We start from the raw sequence: 22946 nt of genomic DNA, 5'->3' as shown, positions 1-22946 counted from the left end.
GGAGTTCTTTGAAACAATAGAAAGCTTTAACAGAAGAGATACCTGAATCTTAATAGTACTTAAATATAAGGGGTGGTGAGATCTGACTGCTGTTGTACCTACAGGTAATGTGCAAAAAATAAATGCAGTATGTGCTAAAGCAAATGATTCTCCCTCAATGCACTCCACATTTTCAAAAGAAACTCAGAAAGAAAAAGGAGTGGCATTACCTTATGTAGGACAACACTATCAGGTTAAAAAAAAAATTCCTAAAATTAAAGCACCGTATAGGTTGGAGTAAAAACCATCAAATCTCTGAAATGGGTTGAAGGTTTTGGTATTTTTCAAGCCATCATCAGCATGCATGTATAGAGCTATGTGTGAAATTAATCTATTACACTTTTTTAATGTTTTCTTTGGAATTGAACTTGGTTTGACAGGTGCCGTGCTTTTAAATTGTGTATCACTGCAAAAGTTTATATTCTGGAGTAATAGATGAGAAGGTACTAGGCAGCTATTAAATTTATAAGTGTCTAAGTCAAAATCTTTTCTTGTAAGGAGCTTTTTAAAGGCAGGTTTATATTGATCACACTTACATAAAAGGGGAAATTATGTATTTTACACTGTTTAGCTTTGTAATTCAGATATTTAAACATATGTTCAGGTATTCAGTTAAGGGAGAGAGAATGATCTGGCACTGCATATAAACCTGCAGTAAATCCCTAAGTCTTCAGTGCATTTAACTTGAATTTATGCTGATTTAAGTATCACTCTGGACCAGGAATTCTACCCAAAGAAATAACAAAATGCATGAAAATTTATGTTTTCCTCTCCCTTCTGTAAGGATTATTAAAACATGTCCTGGATGATAGCCTCACCCTCTTGTAGTCAGTGAATTAATACAATTATTTTGCTATTGGCTTCAATGTAATCAGAACTCCATCCTTGCTTTGATTTCTTGTGCTTCCTTTGTGTTTTTCCGCTCCATTTAAGGAGGGTACTTTGGGTTCTGAAAGAGACAAGTCAGAACCTTGTGTAAAATATTGCTCAGAAACTATATTTAGGTAATTTAGGTGGTATTTAATAGATATTTAGACAGTATTTAGGTAATGATGGCCTTTCTGCTGTTTTGTGAGGAGTTTGATTTTTTTCATTTTCACATAAATTCATTTCAGTATCACAACTTTCACACAAACTACTGGAAAATATTTTATACTGGACCCTACCTCCTATAGGTCACTCTGGGTGATACAAAATGGTCTGCAGTGTTCAAAAGTTATGCTGATTTAAGATATATGGGTCAAAATTTTTGCTGATGGGCACCTGGAGTCATTCCACCGTCTCTGGTGGAGTCACTTATGAAATGAATGTGACACCTGGCCTCACCCAGTTCCACCAGGAATCTTTGCTCCAGTGCTTGATGAATGGCTGGATACTCCCACCAGAGGAACTGGAGCCAGGGCTCTCAGCTTACCTCGGAAATTTATTCCAATTATACACAAGATGGCTTTTGCGTTGATAAGTAACATATTTCTGTTGATAAAAAACCCTCCCTAGCCTCTAAATCAAATCAGAAATGCTTTTACAGCTTCCGTTGCAGCACCAGACTCTGCACACTCAAAAATAAGCTGGAATCTGTTGCTGGCAGGAAACATTTTACAAGCTTCTCAGGAATTTTAAATAATTCAATGATTTAAATCATTGTATTAGGTCCCAGTAAAAAAATTCTTCAAATTGGGTAGATATAGAGACTGAAATGTATAAACTCAGGCCCCTTCTTAAACTTATGAAAACTCATATCCAAGATAATATTTTCCTGCAAGATATGAGTAAAAAGAAGAATGAACTTGAGCTATAAACAGCTAAAAATATATTTACATGTTTATAAGGTCAGATATTGAGCTAGTATAAGTCAGCTCAAAGTCAGTAGAATTACCACAGAGGATCCAGGCATTGTAATAAATGTAACTAAATGACAAAGCTGAATTTTCACCAAGATGTATTTCATGATAATTCATAATGTGTGTGGGTTTTTGCATATTGTATAAATCTAACTTCATTACTTTATTAAATATGTCTGAACAAGGACAGAAAGTGTAAGCTTCGTGTAAGAAAATGCTGATACAAACACTGTGGCTTACTAAGTGCTACATAAACATCAGATGCTGGATTAAGTAAAAGTGGTCAAGTGCTTTGGCCATAAAACCATCTGAGGAAATGAAACCAAAATTCCCTCCTTGTGCTGAAGAATGCTGACAGAGCTATTCCTCCACTCAAACCATTTGGTGAAAAATGAACAGTACAAAAAATTATTTTCATCCTGTCACAGAATTCGTGGCAGAAATTTGTACCTCACAGGATGGAGAACTACCTTTTTATATGATAATGTGTATTATTATTATTGTTGTTGTTGTTGTTGCTTATGGGCTTCAGACTGATGGAAAGAAGATTTAAATGTTCAATGGGCCACAGTGCTTTGTGACCCTTATTCAGTGTCTCACCACAGTAAATAATAATAATTTGCATATATTCATTTATATTTTGAGAGCACTTTGTGAAGATGGGGGCTGCTCTGCCCACTTGCAGGTGGGAGGCTGTGAACAGCTCCACCTTGAAATAGGCTGAATTCTTCCTCTCCCTGCCAAGGGAGTCTTTCAGGGGGAGATGCCAGAAGCAAAGAGAGCTTCTGAATTTACATCTTATGAGAGAGATTGGTTGATAATCATAGAATCACAGAATGGTTTGGTCTGGAAGGGACCTTGAAGCTCATCCAGTTCCACCCCCTGCCATGGGCAGGGACACCTTCCACTAGCCCAGGTTGCTCCAAGCCCCATCCAAACTGGTCCTGGTCACTTCCAGGGATGGGGCAGCCTCAGCTTCTCTGGGCACCCTGTGCCAGGGCCTCTCCATCCTCAGAGAGGAGAATTTCTTCATAATATCTGATCTAACCCTGCCCTCTGTCAGTTTGAAGCCCTGCCCCCTCATCTATCACTGCACGCTTTTGTAAAAAGTCCTTCTCCACCTCTTATATGTAAATGTGAAACAACATGAAACAAAAAGGGGGTTTGGAAATGTTAAGAAATAACTAATTTGAACCTGACCAATTTATATTTTCGTTTTTCTTTCTTCATTTTTTTAAATGGCAGATCTAACCACCTCCAAATGAAACATAACATGGGAGTGTGGTGAGTCGTTCTGTTTAATCCAAATTTCATCAAAGCATGAGTTTGCTTCTAAAAGAAATCCTCAAAAATTTACTTTTACTGAACCTTCTTCAGACCTCTCTAAAATGCCCTGATCTGCTGTGTTGGCATCAAAGTGCCTCAGTTTTCCCCAAATAAATTCTGATCTGGTCCTGGCAGAATTCTGGCCATGTGTTGGGATGTGACAAGGTATCATTTACTGATAAGAGGCAACACATGACTGTCCAAATATTGTCAATGTGGCATTTTGCATTGATGTCATGTTACACCAAGAAGATTGATTTTAACACAAAGTAAAGAGTTAGGAGAAGATAAACCAGGTGTCCTCATTAGGAGTTAGTCCTTAATGAGAAAGTTGGTTTTTAGAGCTCTGATGAAAGAAGATGGTGCACTGACATCCTCAGGTCACAGTGCAGTGAGGTACTGCTTACATCTTGATTTTACAAGCATCTTTTAAATATCTCCTATGTAGGTTTAGGTAGTTATGGAAGAAGAAAAGATCACACTAAAAATCAAATTGTGAAAATAGACTTAAATTTAGACCACAGTCTTATTTTCCACTTGACTCTTCTTGTAGAAGTTATATTTTTTCTCATTTAAAAAAGCATAATGGCATGGTCTAAAGAATCTCTCACTTCTATTGACCTCAGTGGTCTTTGTAACATGACTTTGGGGAAATGTAGCTCTTTTAATGTCAGCAGAATTATGTTTTTATGACCAGCCAATTAGTCCCCCATGGAGATACAGCAATATAAATTAGTGGAGGATTAAATGCACAGGGCACGATGTGATGTCCCTGATAAAAGCAATAGAGATAAAAATATGTGAAAACAGTTAGACAAAAGTAACATGATCAATAAGCAATAGCCATGCAAATGAGAGACACTGTGTGAAACTGTGGTGCAAAAATCATAGAAAGAATAAGTTAGGTGCCTCAAACAGCATGATTTTAATTCCCTGCCACCTGCCTCAACTAGAGAGAAAAGGTGTTAGTTATGGAATAGGAAAAAACATATAGAAGGAAGTCCATTTGCAACTTGGATGCTTTGACAATTTTGGATCATGCATGCAAAATGTTCAACCATTCTTTTATTAGATGACAGCAAGTGAAGTCCATGCAGTTTCAGACAAAAGATTTCTGAACTAGTTATTGTTTCCTTCACACAAAATAATAGTTTTAAGCAATTCAGCTGTTAGCCTGAAAAGAGAAACTCTGTCATTTTAGTTTTCTTTAAATTCTGCTCCTCAGGAGAAACTAAACATGCCTTTCACAACTGTCTGAATATAGATGACCTCATCTACTGTGAGCATGACTGACTGATTTTCCAAAAAAGACACCCTTAGGTAGGAAAGAAAAGAGACAAAAATGATGCACCAAGAAAAATGCCGTTCAGAAGTCTGCTATAAAGTGTTTCTACAAAGCTCCCTAGGATAAAGAAGAAAGTGACCCAAAATTTAAACATGCACAGAAGAGCTGAGGGAGAAGGAGGCTTGTACAGCCTTTAAAAAGTTTCTTAATACTGAGCTGAACTCAACAGTTCATAGAAACAAAGAGAATATACAGAACATCACATAGTACTAATGGTGGTGGCATGCAGACACCAAAATTGTCAAAATTTGCAACCTGTATAATACCTTTGGTTGAATTGCTCCAACGGTTACCTTCAGAATAATGGGATAAAGTCAACAGATTGACGCATGAACCGCCTGCCCCAGATCCAAAAACAGTTATTCTTAATGGGTCACCACCAAAGAACCCAATATTTTCACTAGTCCATCGCAAAGCTTGAATTAGATCAAGGAGGCCATAGTTTCCTTTTGCTGCTTGGTCCCCAGTGCTCAGAAATCCTGTCAAAGTAAATGAAAAGAGAAGGGGTTAGCAAGGGTTCTTCTGAGTAATCCTGTTAAAATCTTCCAAGATTTCAGACGTATATGCTATTAAATATCGTGCAACTACATACTTTTCCATAGTCCCTGGGAACAATTTGTAATTTTACTCTTCTGAAATAAAATATATTTGATATCCACTCTTTTGACCGTGATAAATATATGTAGTAAAGACACATCCTAGGCAAAACACTCATTTAAATCTGAACAGGTCCTCCCAAGGACTTTTTTGTTGGTTGCACTGATTTTCAAAGTAGAAGTTTAGGAAACAGATAAGGTGCAGTTGTTCTGTACATAATTTGATCAACTCTGTGTTGCTTTTCTGTACTTGGATGCAGCTTTGCATGTGCTTGAGATGTAATGAATCCATTTCCCTGTAGATTCTTTGGTCCTGCCCTGGCAACTCATTGTCATTTACTTTTTTCTCCACCCAAAAATGCAGCTTATGTCACAAGCTGAACAATGGGAGCAGCTCTCAGCTCCCTGAGCTCCATCCCATAACCATTAACCTGAGTTAATTGAATCTACATTAAATGGATGAAGTCAATGTTTCCATGATCCCTTAAAACCAAAAAGGTAGGAGCTCAGGGTAATATGGAGAGCACAGTAAAATGTACAGTAAAAACTCTGAAGAAAGTCTCTGTTGATAAAAGACATCACTTTTGGACCCCATTTGTTGACATTTTGAATTTTCTCGGCTTAATAAACAAATGTTTAAATACCACCAGCATTATGAAATAGTCCATACCTCCATTTGCATATCAAACTGATTTGATGCTCACTAAGTCGTGTAACTGCTTTTCAGTACATGCTTTGTAGAGAAATGCAACGATTACAACAATTATTTCCACATTAATTAGATATCAGTGGGTCTTCTAGTCTCGTCAAAGTTCTACTGATTCAACTCTCTTGAGTGCAGACAGCCTACTCAAAGGAAGTTTACAGTAGTTTTGCAGACAAATGGCTCTCAAAGGAGTCCTACTCTTTCATTATGACAATAAAAGGAGCTTTTAAGACATTTCTAAGAAGACACGTGTGTATATATATCTATATGGCAAGGATTTAAAAAGAATACAGATAGGTGCATGTGTGTACTTATATTCATGGATATAATGAATGTGTCATTTTTTACTTTATTATTACTCTGATTTGGTTTCAAATGGCAAGCTTGCATTTGATGTTCTGCCCTATGCATAGAGACATTTCTACTGACAGCCCTTCTTTGCTGTAAATGGCACTGGAAGCTCGTTGGCCTCCCTGCCTCAGCAGCTGAGCTCTGCTCCATTTAGGGCGAGCAGCTTTGTTTGTGTAGGTCACAATCCTGATTTTTGCAACCACAGAGAGGGAAGAGGAAAGTGGCATAAGGTGCCAGGCCAGCAATTTTCCCACTTCCAGACCTAATGTACCAAGTCTAATCGACATACTCCATTCCTTGTATCTGTAGTGAATTGTTACTCTATGCTAGACTTTAAAATAACCACTCCTCTACAACTGAAACCTGCCATGTTTATTACCTAACTGCATAAAGAGCAAGTAGCACCACTACCATTGTAGAAAATAACCCCTTGGTATTCAGGAGAAGCCTAGAAAAGGAAGACATAGTTATAATGAATTCATTCATTTATTCATTCATTCTCACTTTACTGTTACAGCTCAGCGCTGAGTTGAGATCATTATGATGTTATTTTACTCTGCTTCACTTTGCTCTGTGTGGCCAGAGGGTTGATGAGCATGGCTATGTGAAAGCATTGCCCCAGCACAGTCCTGCCTGCACAGGAACATTCATTCTTGGCTTCATGCTCCAGTAAAATGCTGTCTCCATAAATAATTTTTGAGGACACGGGGAGATGATGTCTTTGAATACGACGGCAAATCTAATGAAAGCTCCCTAACCCGTGTCACTGCCTTTGCCAGCCTGCTTGGAGCTGAGGGATGGTACCGGGGGCTGGAACAAAATTAAAATGTAGGAATTTATGGGAGCTACAGGATCTCATAAATGTGGCTGTACACGCTGGGAAAGCCTTCCCCTTTCTTTGCATAAGTGTATGGCTGTGGAAATTCAGTGAGAAATCAGTTCATCACATTAAGCACAGAAGTGCCTGCACTGATTCAGGGGATTAGAGGGACTGGCAGTCCCTAGCACAGGCAGCAATGAGAAGGGAGCAGTTACAGCACTTACCAAAACTGTGACATAAACACATAGTCCCTCCTTGCTTTTTGCTTTCCCTGGCTTTCAGATTCCCTGAGCCTGGTCAGGATCTGCTCTCAGCAGAGCTGCAACATTCCTTCTAAGAAATCCAGGAGATTTCTCAGAATTATTCAAAGGCATTTATTAGGAAATTCGATGGTGTGATTATAGCTGAGCTACACTGATCACTCTGAACACAAGTGTGAACACTCAAACTTTCTGAAAAAGTTGCTTTCTTTACTCTGTATGATATGCAACAAAGTAGAAACCATAATTCTTTGCCTGGAAAAGCAACAGATTAAAATTACAGACAAAGCCTTAGGGCAAACCCCTGGTGTCAAATCATATCAAGTCTCATAGCTGGATAGGGAAATAGGTAATCCTTGGGAGACTATAAATATCCTACTTTTAAAGAATCTTCATGAATCTCTTGCTAAAAGTAGATGTCAGGAGCCCTGCATTCAGTTCAGGGAATGTGCCAGGAGGGGGAGCTTTCAGTTTAATAAAAAAAAAAAAAAAAAAAAAAAAAAAAAAAAAGGAAATAAGGCAGTGTTAGTAATATTCTCCTCATTCATCTATATTAAACAAATTATGACTTGTGTCCAGAGCAACAGCTCTGATGCAAAAGAAATATCTCACACCTCCTCAGCAAGAACCACACTGGCTGATTTCCATATCTGCACAAGATGGATGATGATTGATGTTGACTTTCATGACGTGAAACATTTCTATCTCATTTTTCAGAACCATAAGAAGCCTGTTAATATCACCACCTGTTCATGCCTTTTTTTCTTGTATGCAGTGGTATCAGCATGGCTTAGGAGCATTCAGAATGTCATGAAATCAGAGATGGAACTGATAAAACAGATATGGTTTTGCTTTCTAGTTTGTGGGTTTTTTGTTTTTCTTTTCCTAGCAAGGAGTGCCTCAATACAGATAAATGCATGGAACTAAACTCCTGGAGGGAAATGCTTTAACACCAGCATCATCCCCAGCCTGTTGGTCTGTGGGTGCAGGTACTTACTCCTATTTATCACAGAGATAAAGCAGAGATTGGAACAATAGGTTTTGTCTGTATCCCAAGAGGAGCTTTCAGTGTGTAATGGATATAGATACCACACATTTGGTGCAGTCCTATGACACAACCATTACACCATCTAGTTATTAAGCTTGCAATTTTGAGTCACTGAGGGAAACCTGCTCTTGCTGCAAAGGTCTTGTGTGTCTGAAAGCTTCTCTGTTTTTAAACTGTATCAGCTAGTCTATTAAAATATATTATCTCTTTCTGCACATACTGTCTTATTATTATCTTTGGATTGTCATCTCACCAAGAACACTGCTATCATATTCTGCCACCTTTTGCTCTTGTACAAAGAGGGAAGTAAATTATTCCTTATTTCAGTTATTCCAGGAAGACATTTGCAAAAAACTTAGTTTTGCATTATTCTCTAAAAAGGTCAGATTGAGCTAATTTTGTTCCATAATTAAGTCCTTCTACTGGAAATATTCCAATCATCAGCTGAACAATTGCTATTTTATACTCTGAATGGAGAGGTTATCTCTTCTTTTATCTCCTCCAGAGGAGCAGACTCTAATAGAATTATGGAAGTGAGTATGTGGTCTTTTGTGAATATAAGAAAGAGATTTATTAAGCTCATTTGGACAATTTCTCTGTTACATGTCTGTTAGACAAATATGCAGACTGCCACAACCAGACCCTCTATTTTGTATTAAGATAAATTTTAATGCTTTATAGACTTACCTGCCTGGGTAATTATTTCTGCTTGCCATTCAGATGAATCTTTTTCTAATATGATTCCAGCATTTTTGTAGAGTAAATAAAATAATGGACTTGGGAAACTTAAAATATTAACTGAAAACCTTATGTAGCTTGAATTATTTTAAGTTTTGGCCTAATTTGAAGATTCAAATTAATGCAGAGAGGGAGGACAAGACAGATTTTTTCCTGATGTAAGGGACTGCTACAAGCCAGTGATGCAGTGAGAGGCCAGGTGCAGGCTGGGGGGTATGAAAGTGCCATTTCTCATCACAGGAGACCCAAACCATGCCTCTAATGAGCTCTGTCCCTGTGAGTGCTTGATGGCCCAGTGACCTTCGTGGCTGGATGGAAGTAAGGGGCAGAATGTCTTGCTGGGCACAACACACAGAGAAAAATATCTGCCTGTGAGAAAATGCGCAACAACAAATGCTACTCTAAAAATAAAGCATATGAGCATATAGAAGCTGGTCTGACGTGTGTAAAGGGCTTTTTCCAAGAGTTGTGTCTCTGAAAGCAGCAACACTTCAGGCTTTAATATTACCCACCTGTTTAGGCAAGTGTTATAATAATTTAGCTAGGTTTCCAGTTACAATTCCCTGTGCAGCGAAATGCCAGCTTTAATTTTGCTAAAAGCAAATGTTAGATTGCACAAGTATAAATGCGCCAATGCATAGTGGAAGAACACAGAGTAGTTTTTGAGGAAAGAATTTGTATTCCTTCTGGATTCATTGCTTAGGACTTTAGTTCAACACCTTCTATTAATATTGAATGGTAATTGCCATGTACTGAAATTTTCCACTGCCCCTTAAACTATAGGAATGTGAGCAAGATAAGCAAATTTTAAGTGAGATGGTTAAACTTAAAGAGCACATTTGTTTTCATCTTAGCCATCTCTCTAGAATTCACATCAGCTAAGTAATCTGAATGATTTACATGGGCAGCAGCACTGTGAGCATTAATATGCATATGATATTCATGAAGCAGAGGATACTGCTCCTTGCTTTGCTGACCAGCACTTCCTAATTTTAATGGCTTATTTTAGTCATGGATAGGGGATAAGGTGGCTAAAAGGACTAGAAACTCCCATAAGTTTCCCATAAGGAGAATATGAACTATTCAGAACATGAAAAACATTCTTCTACAGACATCTGCAGTGTACCTCAGCCTGAGAATGAGACAAGCCAGTGTTCTGAAAGTGCTGCTCAAGCAGGTGTTTTGTGTGAAATCCATTTCATATACAGAAAAGTGATTGCAGCATTAGCAAAGTTCTTGTCTGCTCCTGTAGCTTTCTGCCACATACAAATTAGTAATGAGATTAATGATTTCAGAAGTGCAAGATTTTAGCTAAACTCCATGAAATGTGTGTGGTACCATGGTGCATCATGATGCAGCCTCTCCTGGCTGTTTCAGACCCAGGAATCATGGAATCATTTAAGTTGGAAAAGATCTTTAAGACCATTAACCCAGTACTGCCAAGACAGCCACTAACCCATGTCCCCAAATGCCACATGTACACTCTTTTAAATCCCTCCAGGGATGGTGATTTCCTTGGTCAGTGCTGCTGCCCCATCAGTCAGCCTTCAGAGACTCCCAACCATTTCACCACAGTAAACAATTTACAGGGCTGAATCAGTAAATGCACAAGCTTGCCAATATATCATTTGGCATTTTTTTCAGTATGCAAGGAAGAAAGTGTGTGATGGTCTATGAACTCTGATGAGCTATTTCAGCATTGGTCTGCTGTTGCAATTTTAAACACCCCTCCCAGGGCACTAAATCCTTTCAATTAATAGTAGTGAAGTCACTGGAGCCTACAAAATCGGTGGATATCTGAAGAAATTCTTGCCTGTGAGGGTGGTGAGGGCCTGGCACAGAGGAGCTGTGGCTGCCCCATCCCTGGAATTGTCCAAGGCCAGGTTGGAAGGGACTTGGAGCAACCTGGGATAGTGGAAATTCCCCTGCCCATGGCAGGGAGCTGGACTGGGTAATCTTTAAGGTCTAACACAATCCATTCTATGGTTCTACAATTCTAAGCATCCTGTAGATGCTGAAACACATTATAAATCCATCATTCTTTGGAGGCTGTGAGAAGAGGGTGACTCTGCCTTTAAGTTACAGTAAAGAGACGATAAAAGTCTGAGAGTGCTTTGAAAAATCTCTATCTGCCTCTCCTTCCCATTGTCAGTGCTTGCATCCCACTCTGCCTTTTCTGTCATGTCGGGACAGCTGTGGGGAGGCTCTCAAGTTCTGGGTGTTTTCTGTGTGCATGATATTGATATTTCAGCCTTGTCCTGTGCCCATCCCGTGGCTGCAGAGGGGGTTGTGGTGTGGGGCAGGCTCTGGCAGAGGATCCAAGGGATTCTCTGCCTGCAGCCCTGCTCCAAGCGCAGCACAGCCACAGGGGAGATCAGCTCTGCAGCAACTTACTGCTGGTGATCTTTACTGAAGTCAAAGGAAAGGCTGATAACAATCTCAGAGACACTTTGAGAGCTCTATAAGCAATGGGGCCAGTCCAATAGCTGAGATCTTTAATACAGATTTCTGGATTCCCTGTAAAAGCAAAAAGGAAAAGGAGGAGGTGAGCCCAGGCTCAGAAGTACAGCTGCAGATACTAATTCTACAAGATTTTAAGTGATAAGTGCTGACACATACTAGAAAGGAGAAGTGAGCCTTAAGAGCTGATGAATGACATTATGGCATGGGTGGACACAAGAGGCAGCTGGAGCACCTTTGATTTGAATGTGTTCTTTTCTTTGAAAAATACAAGGAAAAGAGATGGGGTTTGCTACAGAAAACAGCAATATCTATAAATATTCTCATTTTATAAAAAAACCCCCAAGAAATTCTGCTGCTAATCAAAGAACATCTGCTTAAATTCCTTCTACAAGATAAAAATCAAAGTTACTAGTACATGGCTGCGTCATGCTCTAAGACAACTCAAATTTTGGTTTAAAGCATTTATAAGTTGCATATAAAGTCTTCACAGGAAATGAACATTATATTACTAAGTAATTCACTAGCAGTGCTCTTATAAAATCTGAGAACTTTTACAAAAATATAAATAAAATCATCCCTGAAAGACAGCCTGGACAAACCAAAATCTTACAGGGTAATGGGTGGAATACCAAAAATCAAACATGGGCTGATCCTTTCAAAGTATTCAGCCAAAGCCCAAACGGAAAGGAAAGGCTACATGAGAGAACAGAAGAGGCCACAGCCAAATCCAACACTTGACTGTCCTACTTGGCAGAAGAAAGCAATGCCCCGAGGGAGGGATTTTTATCTTCACCAGGATTGAGTGCACAGCTGTTCCAGTCCTACTTACTTCAAGTAGTGCAATATGCAAAATGAAGCAGCCCACAGCTCATTGCACCAAAAATCTGCCCCTTCCTGTGGTCTCTCAGCACCCCCATTTCCAGCAGCAAGCTCAGCCATTGAGATATGCTGGCCTTTCCTGAAATATTCCATCACTTTTCACTTTAGATGATGCAACTCAAGGCAGCAGCTACAAACCCAGAAGTGATTTTGTAGAGGAGAGTTAACAAACATCAATGTTCTTAATGTGCAAGGTTTTAAAGATGAAAACTGACCCCATGAAACTCTGCTTTCCATTTTCATTCGAGATTTGGGCAAAACGAGTTCTTTATTTGAAGATGGCCCATATAGGACTTAAAGATCTTTCTACTCAAAATATCTGAGAATTTTTTTCTGTGTAATATGTGCAGCTATTTAGAACACATCCTTTAGGCAATATATTTTAATTGATTATTACATGCCAGAGAACATTTTTTCTGACTTGAGCCTGGGAATCATCTTTACTTTATAATGGTCACTCTGGCTCCATATTAATGTTTTTTTCCCCCAATAATACCATGCAGTTTCTCAGAATTTTGACTGTGTGGTAATTGAGAGAAAGGATGGGTTTAATTTCACTAGAAGGGAAAATTCATACTTTAGAGGGACAGCACCATAATTTTTGATTTTTCTTCCCAGGATTGAGATTTGCAATGAGGGTCCAATCAATGCTAATATATATTCCATGAGCTGATGAAAAGGAAGTTACAAGTCTTCATGTAAAACTGCATATGCAAATCACTAGTTAGAAGCCTAGCAGCTACTTGGAAGCGCAGTCTTTCAATCAGAACTCAGAAATTATGGTGCTAATTTACTGTGAACTCAAATCTCCTTATTTGAAAATAAATAGAAAAAGATTAACCATTGGACCAATTTATGAAGAACTCCATTCAGTATGTCGTTGCCTGCATTCTTAAATCACAACCAGAGGCCTTTGGAATGTGTGACTGTTGAGATAAGATTCAATTCAGGAAAGTTTTATGAACAATAGAATACAGGTAGAGGTCACAAAAATCCTGCCTTGCTTTTGAATGTGTGAGTTAAACAACACATCAGACTTAAATAATCAAGATCTGACTTGTGTGGCTTGCTCAGTGAAGACAGTACTGGGAATTTTAATAAGTTTTGAGAAAGCCTGAGAAATAAAACTTTTCTATCTTACTTCTTTCTCTCTTCCTCCACCTGTCCTCTTCCCTTCTCTCTTTGCAAAGCTTAATCCTATTTAAGCAGCATCATTCTTGGAACTCTGTTATTCATGTGGACTTCTATCTGTGTTCACCTTGCTCCTTGAAGTAAACTTGTGGCACATTCTCCATTTATTCCTTAACAGATCCTCAGGAACACGTGGCAATATCTTTTCCCCAGTGATGACAACCTGTCCATCTGCTCTGGGGGTGACAAACTCCCTGTCCTGCCTGTGCCACCACCCCACACCTGCCCTGCTGCAGCACCAGGGGCACTGGGAATATTCTTATTTAGAGAAAAGGACTTTGGCCAACAGCGAGAAAGCTAAAAAACATAGCTGGCTTTCCACTTCATACCTGCTGACCTCTCAGAGTCTCTGGGCTTTTTATCAGTGGCAAAAGATCTCTCAGAGGAGCAAACCAATTAAAAGCACACAGAAACATGCTTTTTTGACTATCTGGGCCACGAGGGAAAACTTGGGGAGGTCTGTAACAAAAATGTGTTGTAAACAACTACTTTAATCCACAGGCTTGTGCTAGTGGGATTCTTAGGCTGTTTTCACTGCTATTAGCTGAACACCAGAAACATTTGTAAGAGCATATATGCCCAGATAGAGGCATCAAATCTAATTTTCTGGTAAATATATATCACTTCTGGTAAAATGTGAAGGAACTAAGAATTAACTGCATCACCATATGCCTGTTCTCTTCCTACACAGCATCCTGCCTCTCCTAGAATAATTCTTTGCTTTCTGCTGCGTCTGAATTTCCTATTCCAGACAGCAAGGTGTTTTATTTCTTCACTGTGATTTTACTCTGCTGCTACACACATTTTGTGTCTTAAAGGCAGGGAGCTGAAGAAAAGTCAAGGATGGGATGAGGGTAGCTGTTACAGAGATGGTAACTGCCATTTACCCAAAAAATGATTGCTATTAAACTGTTCCTCCCCAGCAGAATCCTGAGGGATTTGGCTACTGCTGATGGTACACTGTTAAACAAAACAGTAGGACATAAAAGATATGTATTAATTTATAAATCATACACACATCTCCTGCCTATGTCTTCACGTCTTATAGAATCCCTCATCACATGCATATCCCCTAACTTTTCTAGCAATAATTTCAATAAATACAAGATGTCAGAGAATTATCCTTAGTCCATGGAAAAGGAAGGAAAAAAGACTCAAATCCACACAAAGTTAATTGAGGCTAGAATTACTGAAGCTCCATCTATTGCAGTCTCATATTGGTGCTCTTCAATTAAGGCATAATAGGAGTGAAAAGTAATTTATACTTATAGATTAGATGTCGTCTGTGAAAAATCGCTGATTAACTCCCAGTGGGTTTCTGGAGTAGCAGAAGAACAAGCCTTGTAGTCCTTTTGAGTTTCACTCCTTGGCGCCACAAAAGCAAAGCTGGAATGCCTTTGTTTTGAGGTATTAGTAGAAAATGCTTCAACACATGGGCATACACAGACTGGTTCTATCAGTGTGCTGATATCCAGGCTTCACCAACTAAAATTCCATTCCCCAAACCAGTACTAGCACAAAAGCACCTGCACTGTTCGCAGTACCAACCTAAAATCTTTATTTGCTCACATTTTTACTCTGTTTAATTACAGTTAGAGAATTCTTTGAAATGCTATTGCAACCTCAACTAAATGCAGAGCTCCAGTTTTCTGTTGGATGTTGCATCCTGTCCTCCTACTCTGCAGGGAGTATCCTGTGCATTACCCCAACTTCATCTGAAAATGATGGATCAGGGTCATTGCTCTGCTAAATCCAATTCTAGTCAAGTCAAGAAAACTTGCCAGTTCAAACCAAGGGTGTAATTCCAGCCCTTTCATCTTTTGAGATATGTAAAATCAACACATTATTAACTACACTCATAGGCACAGCATCAAACATACAGCATCAACAAAGTGTCTCAACTAAGTAATATTTAATGGGTAGCATAAAATAATTGATGTTTCATAGAACTGAGCATGTGACATGATTCAATATGTGAGATGACTGGAAGCTGAAGTAAGAGCCTCGAATTCTCTGAAGAGAAAAATGTGTGTACATAGGCCATGCAGCCCACAATAACTGAGACTGCCCTGCATTTAAAGATTTTTGCAACAAATAGAGTGGAAGAAAAACGGAGTCCAGCTGAGGTAAATACACTGTTAAAGATGCTAACTTTGCATTTACTACCCCTGTATTTGGTCCACAGCAGGAAGCCTGGTGTTCAATAGTGCCAACCTGGGGAGTATCACAACAGCCCCATACAGCAGGGCTGGTTCCACCTGCTGGCCATCAGAACACAGAAATCTGGTCAGTGGCAAAGTGGGGAAAACTGAACTGAGAAAACCTAAATCATTTCATGTTTCTCTCATGTATTTTAAAATGTAACCCTTTTTTTTTTCTTTTTTGAAAGATATCCTGTCATTATAATTTAATTCTTTAATACAATACAATTACACAGTCTTTGAGTTATATTCTTCTGTTTCTTTTGCATTAAATCAGATGTCTTTAAGCTTACAACACCCCCTTACAGCCAAACTGAGAGCAGGAACACCAGTCAGAGGTCACAGTGAGCAGATTCTCAGCCCTGAGCAATAACTGGATTTATACAAAATGGTCACATCTAACAAAACAGTGCTCAGAAGAGCACAAGAATGTCAAACATTTCCATAAAGCAGCTAAGGAACATTATGACAAGGAGGGGCTGGCTGAGAAGCATCACTTTGCTATTCTGCTGTTGCAATCCTTCTGGCTTACTCCAAAGGGAGCTGATAGGCACAGGATTCACACAGTAACTAAAATGGTGCTAATTTGTTTTTAATACTTAAGCAAATACTACAGGTTCTAAAGGCACTTTCTTAGCCTCAGATGAGTTAGAAAATCTAATCTGTGCTAATTTTCCCAAAAAACAGATGGTACATGAATTAAACTGTGCAGACCCTTTTAAGCTTCAATTCTCACTAGGTCCCTTTTGGGATAACTAATGTTCATTTCTTAGGGCTCTATTCTCCTCCACTTATTTCTCTTAAGTAACTGAAAACAGCCTCCTTAATTGCACAGGAAGAGACACTCAAGGGGAGAAAAGTCACGGAATTTGGGCCTTCAAGGGATTTTGTTATGTATTCAAAGCTTGTCACTGTCCCAGTATTTTTTAGCACAATGCTATCTGTGTTATTTACAATGGGAAAATATTTTACTGTCATCTAAGAAATGTCATTAGCTGTGGAAACAGGATGGAAATCTCATTCAGGTCCTTGAATTGAAGGTAGGAGGTATGAACTCATAGGACTAAATACAATCTCATCTGAAAATAAAGACTGCAGACAGCAAGTGTTAACAGGTGATTTTAGATGTTTGTTACTGTAAAAGGCTTAAAACCTCACCACAGTCCTGGGCTTGACTGTGTGAGAGAGGTAACAGAGAATGTTCTTAGGGTTTGTGTAAAGGAAGTGAACCAACACGTGGAAAGGAGAAGTTGGGAAGCGAAAATAGAATTAAAGTAGGGCTTATTAAACCAATTCAATTCACAGCTTTTCAGTAGACTAAGAGGAGCAGATTTCTGCCAATGCTGTTGCAGCATCATAATCTTAAAAAAAAAAAAAAAAAAAGATGAAAATTCCAAAATGCTGCAGTAGCCAGATAGAGGACACTGTGTTCTCCTGGAGCTGCTCTTGCACAACACCTGCCACCTCCTCTCAGTCAGACATTTCCATATGGCACATCCAGACCCAAGTCCCAAGATCTTTGATTTCAGTCACGATCTGCTCCTTAAGGGAGAAGGTTGAGGGAACAAAATAGAAATGGTCTATTACTGTTCTTCTTTCTATGACATTTAAACACTGCCCTGAATTGCTCTGGAAATCAGGATGGTTTACAGAACGTTATGTTTTTATCCTCACCTTGAATAATAGGTTAATAGCAATACTCAATTTATAGGAAGAAGGAAACAGCACAAAGAGAGGAGTGATAGGCAAAGTTTATTGAGGAAAGCTGTAGTGGAAGAAGGAGTAGAACCTGGCTCTGAATTACAAGGCCAGAAAGAGGATTGGGTAGACCACAACCATGAAAAACAGAATTATTGTGCCATTGCATTTTGAAGATTTTTTCCCAACCTTATGTCCACCTTCACAATTCCAGTGGGAATGTTCTTTGAACATACATAATGCAAGCTGGGTGCTAACTGATGAAACAAATTGAGTTTTAATGCACTTTGCTCAACAACACACCCCAAATGACACATCAGTAATTACCATCAATCTAAAGCAACATCCTGATGAAGTTACTGAATGTAAAGCACATCTGCTGATTGCAAGGGATTGCATTCTTAGTCTGCTTGAGATTTGTCAGAAAATGTATTTATACTCAACAGTAATTCTGCTGACTCTGAGGATTGCTGCAGTTAACAAAGGCATCTCTGATGCTGCAATATTGAATCACGTCCCATTTCTGGCAGAGAACTTCTAGCAAAATACCAGCTGTTTTCAGGGGAGGATCAGTGGGATACAATGAGGTGATGTGCTGCCTTGATTAATCTTTATATGATTTCCCAGCTTCTAACATAACTTTAGCATGTTAACATGTGCAAACCTTTGTATTTGCAGTCACCTGTGTAGATCATCACTTGACAGCTAAAGTACTTGTGTTCTTGTGCTTTACTCAGGAGAGAGTACTGAAAAAGGAAAGTTCACCTCTTTTCATTTAACTTCTGGGAACAGCAATGATGGCTTGACTGCAGACTGTACAAAGGGAGGGGCTCAGTGATTTGCCATTTCATTTAGTGTTATTTTGTGTGCCACTGCTGTTTTCCTCCATCAGAACAAAAGGTACCGCATGGTTTTTGCTTTTCAATGATCCATCAGTCAAATGCAAAGAACACATGAATCATTTTGCTTGTTCTAATGGCAAAATCACATGTGATTTAAAAACCCCCATAGAATAAGTCCCTAAATATTTAGAACTAGTCTCAGTAGTTTGAGACAACATATGTCTTTCTAGGATAGAAATCAGAACTTCTGTTGTATCCTTCTTTCTTCTCAAAATTGCAATTATTTTCTGTAGGTTTGAAAGACTAACAACATTATGGAAGACACTTAAAAGCATTTCAGTGGCTGGAATACTGTGCTCCCCTCTGCTGTCAATAACTCAATGCCCAGCTATGACAGTCTCTGTGAGGGACGATCTAATCTAACCTTGAACTGATTTTTTCTCCCAATCCTCTCCATACTTTTCCAATTCTGTATTTGCTGCTTCATTCTAAAGCCTTTTTAAATACTGCTGTGCTTTGCCCCAGCTATTGTTTCCCAGTGTGGATTCATCACAGTCAACAATGTGTTATATCTCACACTAAAAGTGGCTAAACACAAACACTGCTGTGAAAGCTATGAAAAATATTTACTTTAATACTGTAAATCACTGCCTGATAGCTGCTGGGAACAGGCCATGTAGGAGAGTTTATGCTTCCGTCTACCTTTGTCCCTCTTCCCAGAGCTATGCCAAAATAGATATAGAAAATGGGGAAAAGCTTAATGCACTAAAAAAATCTGTTGGCTGAAAAAATTCTGTGGCTGGACAGGCAAAATCTTGCTGCTGCTTGAGATCTCCAGGCTTCTTACATTTTAAATATGTATAATTTGAATCCCTTCTCTGTTCAAAGCATAGGAGGAGTTGTAGAACTAGGAAGGTGTTCTCTGCTTTCAAAATATAGTGGTGAGTTTAATTTTTTTCTTTTTTTGTAATATATACATACTTATGTATCAGTATCAGTGGATTTCATTATTGTTCATTGTTGACAAGTAAAGATCAGAGAGCCTTCTGCACACCACAGTATCCTCACAGACACTCTCTCCCCACACAGAGCAGGTATTGAGCCGTGTACAAACCAGAGAGAATAAGGAGGCACAGTTATTTCATTAATGATGAAAGATCAGATAATGAAGTAATTAAGCTGGAGTGTAAGAATGAACACATCCAAGACCTGTATGAGAAAGCCTTGCAAAATGGAAATCCTTACCTGTGAATTTGCTCATGGGGATTTTGCAATGCTTTCCAGAGCAAATTATTGTTTTCTGAAGCAGCAAAGCCCGTGAATTTAATGAAGATATTTCCATTAATTTCACAGACTCAGCATCCCTCATTTAAAACAGGGACTGCACGTTGGGACATTTCCTACTCTTTGTTGCTGTTGTAACAAAATCTCACATAGAGGTTCTGAAATCAAAACCTGAAGCTATTCCAAAGTGATTAATTGATTGGGGAAAATGCTTATTATAAAATAATACAAAATTTTCTTCACAGCTCAGTTATTGCATCTATTTACCGTTTCCAATAACACAAAGGGCAGCAATGGAAGTAGCAGTTATTTCATCACTATATTGGTCCCTTTCATCTGTTTTCAAATTAGTAATCAGATTCCTTTTGTCTATACTCTCCCTATGGGGGGGTGAACTGAATGAACTTTTCACCCCTAGAATCTTTTATATTCAAAGCATTTGGTTTCCCACAAGCTAAAGAAAAAATAATTACACAATCTTTGTTCCCACTGCAGGTACATAGTAGGTTTTAAATATAATAAATGCATTCTGGCAAAGTTAATGTACCATAAAATCAAGCAGACTGTATCACTCTTTGATACATATACCTGGTAAGCTAACACTGAAAATAACAGTAATTTATGCTAACAGATTATTCATCCATGGCAAACCCACCCCCTCTGTCAGGAAAGGTATTTTAAGACACAAAAACATAATCCCCTCCTCCTATACGTTTTCCCTGAGCCTATTATTTACCCAGGATGCAGTGCCTGGTTTAAGTCCTGCTTTTAGTCAATTTTATAGCACAGCTGAAACACTGGAAGTCAAGTGACTCAATGCAAGGTCGCACAATGAATCTGCACCTCTGTGCAAACCAGGGCTCGAATGCAGCCAGCACCTGCTCCCTCACCCCAAATCACCCTGCCTCTCCTTTGGAAGGCAATGGCCTCAAAAAGAGGTTGGTCCCGCACATTCTGTCACCACGGGCAGGTGAGGCTCTCCACACTGTGAGGCAGAGCAGCCTGCACTGGTGAATTTAGCTTTAGTCCTTGCAGGGCTCCTCTGTCACAGTTGTACTTATCTTCCGTGCGACAAAACAGTGCAGATGCCAAGGTCATAAAAAGTTTTATATGGCTGTGCCTGCCGTCTCTTCAAGGTGGGTTGGCAGGGAGGAGGGCTACAGACAGAAAAATGGAGTAATAAAGTTTAAGTAGTGGGCAATAATATCCATCTGCAGTGCTGCAATGCCGATTAAGAGATTGAAAAACTCCCTGTGGCTCTAATTGGATTTTCCTGTGTTGTGCACAGCCCTTGGGGGCTGAAGGCTGATAAAGCCTCCTTGTGCTGCCTGTTCATCCCACGTGTGGCTCCATGTAATGGACTTATCCGTAAAACACGGATTCTTGTGGTGCCGGGGAAGCTGAGCTGTTGCAGTGACCTTTAGACACCAGTGTAGATTAGAAAATCAGAATCTCATCACTTAGCAGGACACAATACAACACTAATGGCCACCTCATACTGGCATATTAGCTCTTTATTAAGAACAACAAAAGAGCCAGAATGCAGAAATCTATGTGGTTAAGTAAATTAAATAAAATTGTCTGAGATCTTATAGATTGCTAGCCACAAATATAGGCACATTTGAAGATAAATATAAGTAAATTTGAGGAAAAAAATTTCAAATCACTTGATTAAAAGGAATTTTTGAAAAACAATAGTCTGGGGGAAAAAAACTTTAGCATTTCAACAGCATTGCCTTCTGCTGAACTGAATCTGTTTTCATTTACTACGCTCTTTACATATACTCTAAAGAAAAAGCAACATGAAGACCATTCCTGAGTCTGCAGACAGACTTTGCAAGTATTTCCTTTCCTTCTCACAGATTTCCTAAACTACAGACCAAAGCCATGGACTATTCTCATTCAATGCTAATTTTCCAACTCATTAAACAGGAGAGAAAGCTGAAACCATTTCATTAAATGGAAGGAATACTGCAACTATTTAGTGAGAAGAATAATCCGAAACAAAAGAAATATTAGAAGACTGGGAATGCATTTATATTTTTGTTAGGAACAGAAAGAAGCTGGAAAGATAAAGTAACAACCTCACTCTGCCAATAATTAGAGTGCTGAGAGTCAGGAAGGGGAAATCGAGAAGCTGGGAACACGTCTGAGATTCATCAGCACAGAGCTGACAGTTGTATTTGTCTGAGATTATTGGATGCTGTTTATTGAATTTTGTCCCTTGCTTATGATTGTCCGCTTCGCTCATCAGACAGCTCCTTCATGACCTGAAGATTTCAAAAGTTCACAGCAAATGAGCTCTTATTTTGGGGACCATGTTGGTGATAGGGTATTGAAGTGAACACCACAAAAAATGGGGTCAGCACCTCATTTAAAACCCCAACAATTAATGGGGAAGAGGATCAGTTAAATTAACCAATAAGACTAAAAAGGAAAGGGGCTTGTGAACACAGCAGCAATAAAACTGAGGCAGAGAGTATAAAAATGTGATGAACAAAGATTAGCTTCAAAAAAAAGTGAAGACTGCTAAACCTCTGAAGAAATGGGAGAAGACGGGATAACAACATCTAAGATTTCTCCACTTCCACCCCAGTTAAATCCATCACAGGTTTGCATTGCCACAGAGCAGCCTAAAGTGATCCTTCTGCAAATGAGCTCAGCTCTTGCTTAGCATCTGAAAGGTGCTACACAACACAGGTGTCACAGTGTGTCTTTCTTATCTGGAACACAAAGGAATAACAAATGGGAATAAGCTCACAAGAGAAGTGAAAACGATAAGTTGCTCAAAGGGAGAGTGTTCAGAAAAGATTAAAAAGTGGGTAAACACAAGGTAAAATGAATATAGTTTGGTCAAAGCCACCCCAGAGACAGCAGGTACATTTCAGTATGAATTATTCAGGTTACCACATAAGGTTACCCCTAGACATGATAGCACCAAAATAAGGACAAGAAGTAAGTACACTTGGCTATGACAACTGCTAAAAAATGTGAGAAATGATGCCATACTTCATTGAATGGAAATTTGGAAACTAAGAGACACAAAGCACCAGAAATTTTTTGTGTTGGTGAAAATAGGGAGATGAAGATGACAGAAATAGAGCTTTTTGCTGTCTAGTGTTTCTGCAGCTTTGCTGATAGTGTGACTGATAAATGATCCCTACAGTACTTTACCATCACTGTGCTCATGCTTTCCAGTAATGAGAAGACTTTCCTTAAAAGGGCAGCATATGGGAGACTTTCTGTGCTTTATAAATTTCCTCCTGAAGCAGGCTAGCTGCCAATTACTGCAGAAGGTTAGAGAACCTGGAACGTGAG

General features: G+C 39.0%; 1 protein-coding gene across 9 annotated transcripts in view; it reads right to left on the bottom strand.

Annotated features, from left to right (window-relative positions):
- The window catches only part of NLGN1 (neuroligin 1), a 426930-nt gene that overhangs the window by 7328 nt on the left and 396656 nt on the right, over positions 1–22946 (bottom strand). For 7 of the 9 annotated variants that reach the window (XM_058030828.1, XM_058030833.1, XM_058030831.1 and 4 more), the window contains one exon: positions 4818–5030. In XM_058030828.1, the coding sequence (XP_057886811.1) occupies positions 4818–5030 (213 nt within the window). The remainder of the gene's footprint in view (positions 1–4817; positions 5031–22946) is intronic. The other 2 variants (XM_058030834.1, XM_058030836.1) reach the window with 1 other exon arrangement.

The sequence above is a fragment of the Melospiza georgiana genome, chromosome 10 (assembly GCF_028018845.1).
Source record: "Melospiza georgiana isolate bMelGeo1 chromosome 10, bMelGeo1.pri, whole genome shotgun sequence".
Lineage (NCBI taxonomy): Eukaryota > Metazoa > Chordata > Aves > Passeriformes > Passerellidae > Melospiza > Melospiza georgiana.
This window is presented reverse-complemented; position numbering and strand designations above follow the sequence as displayed.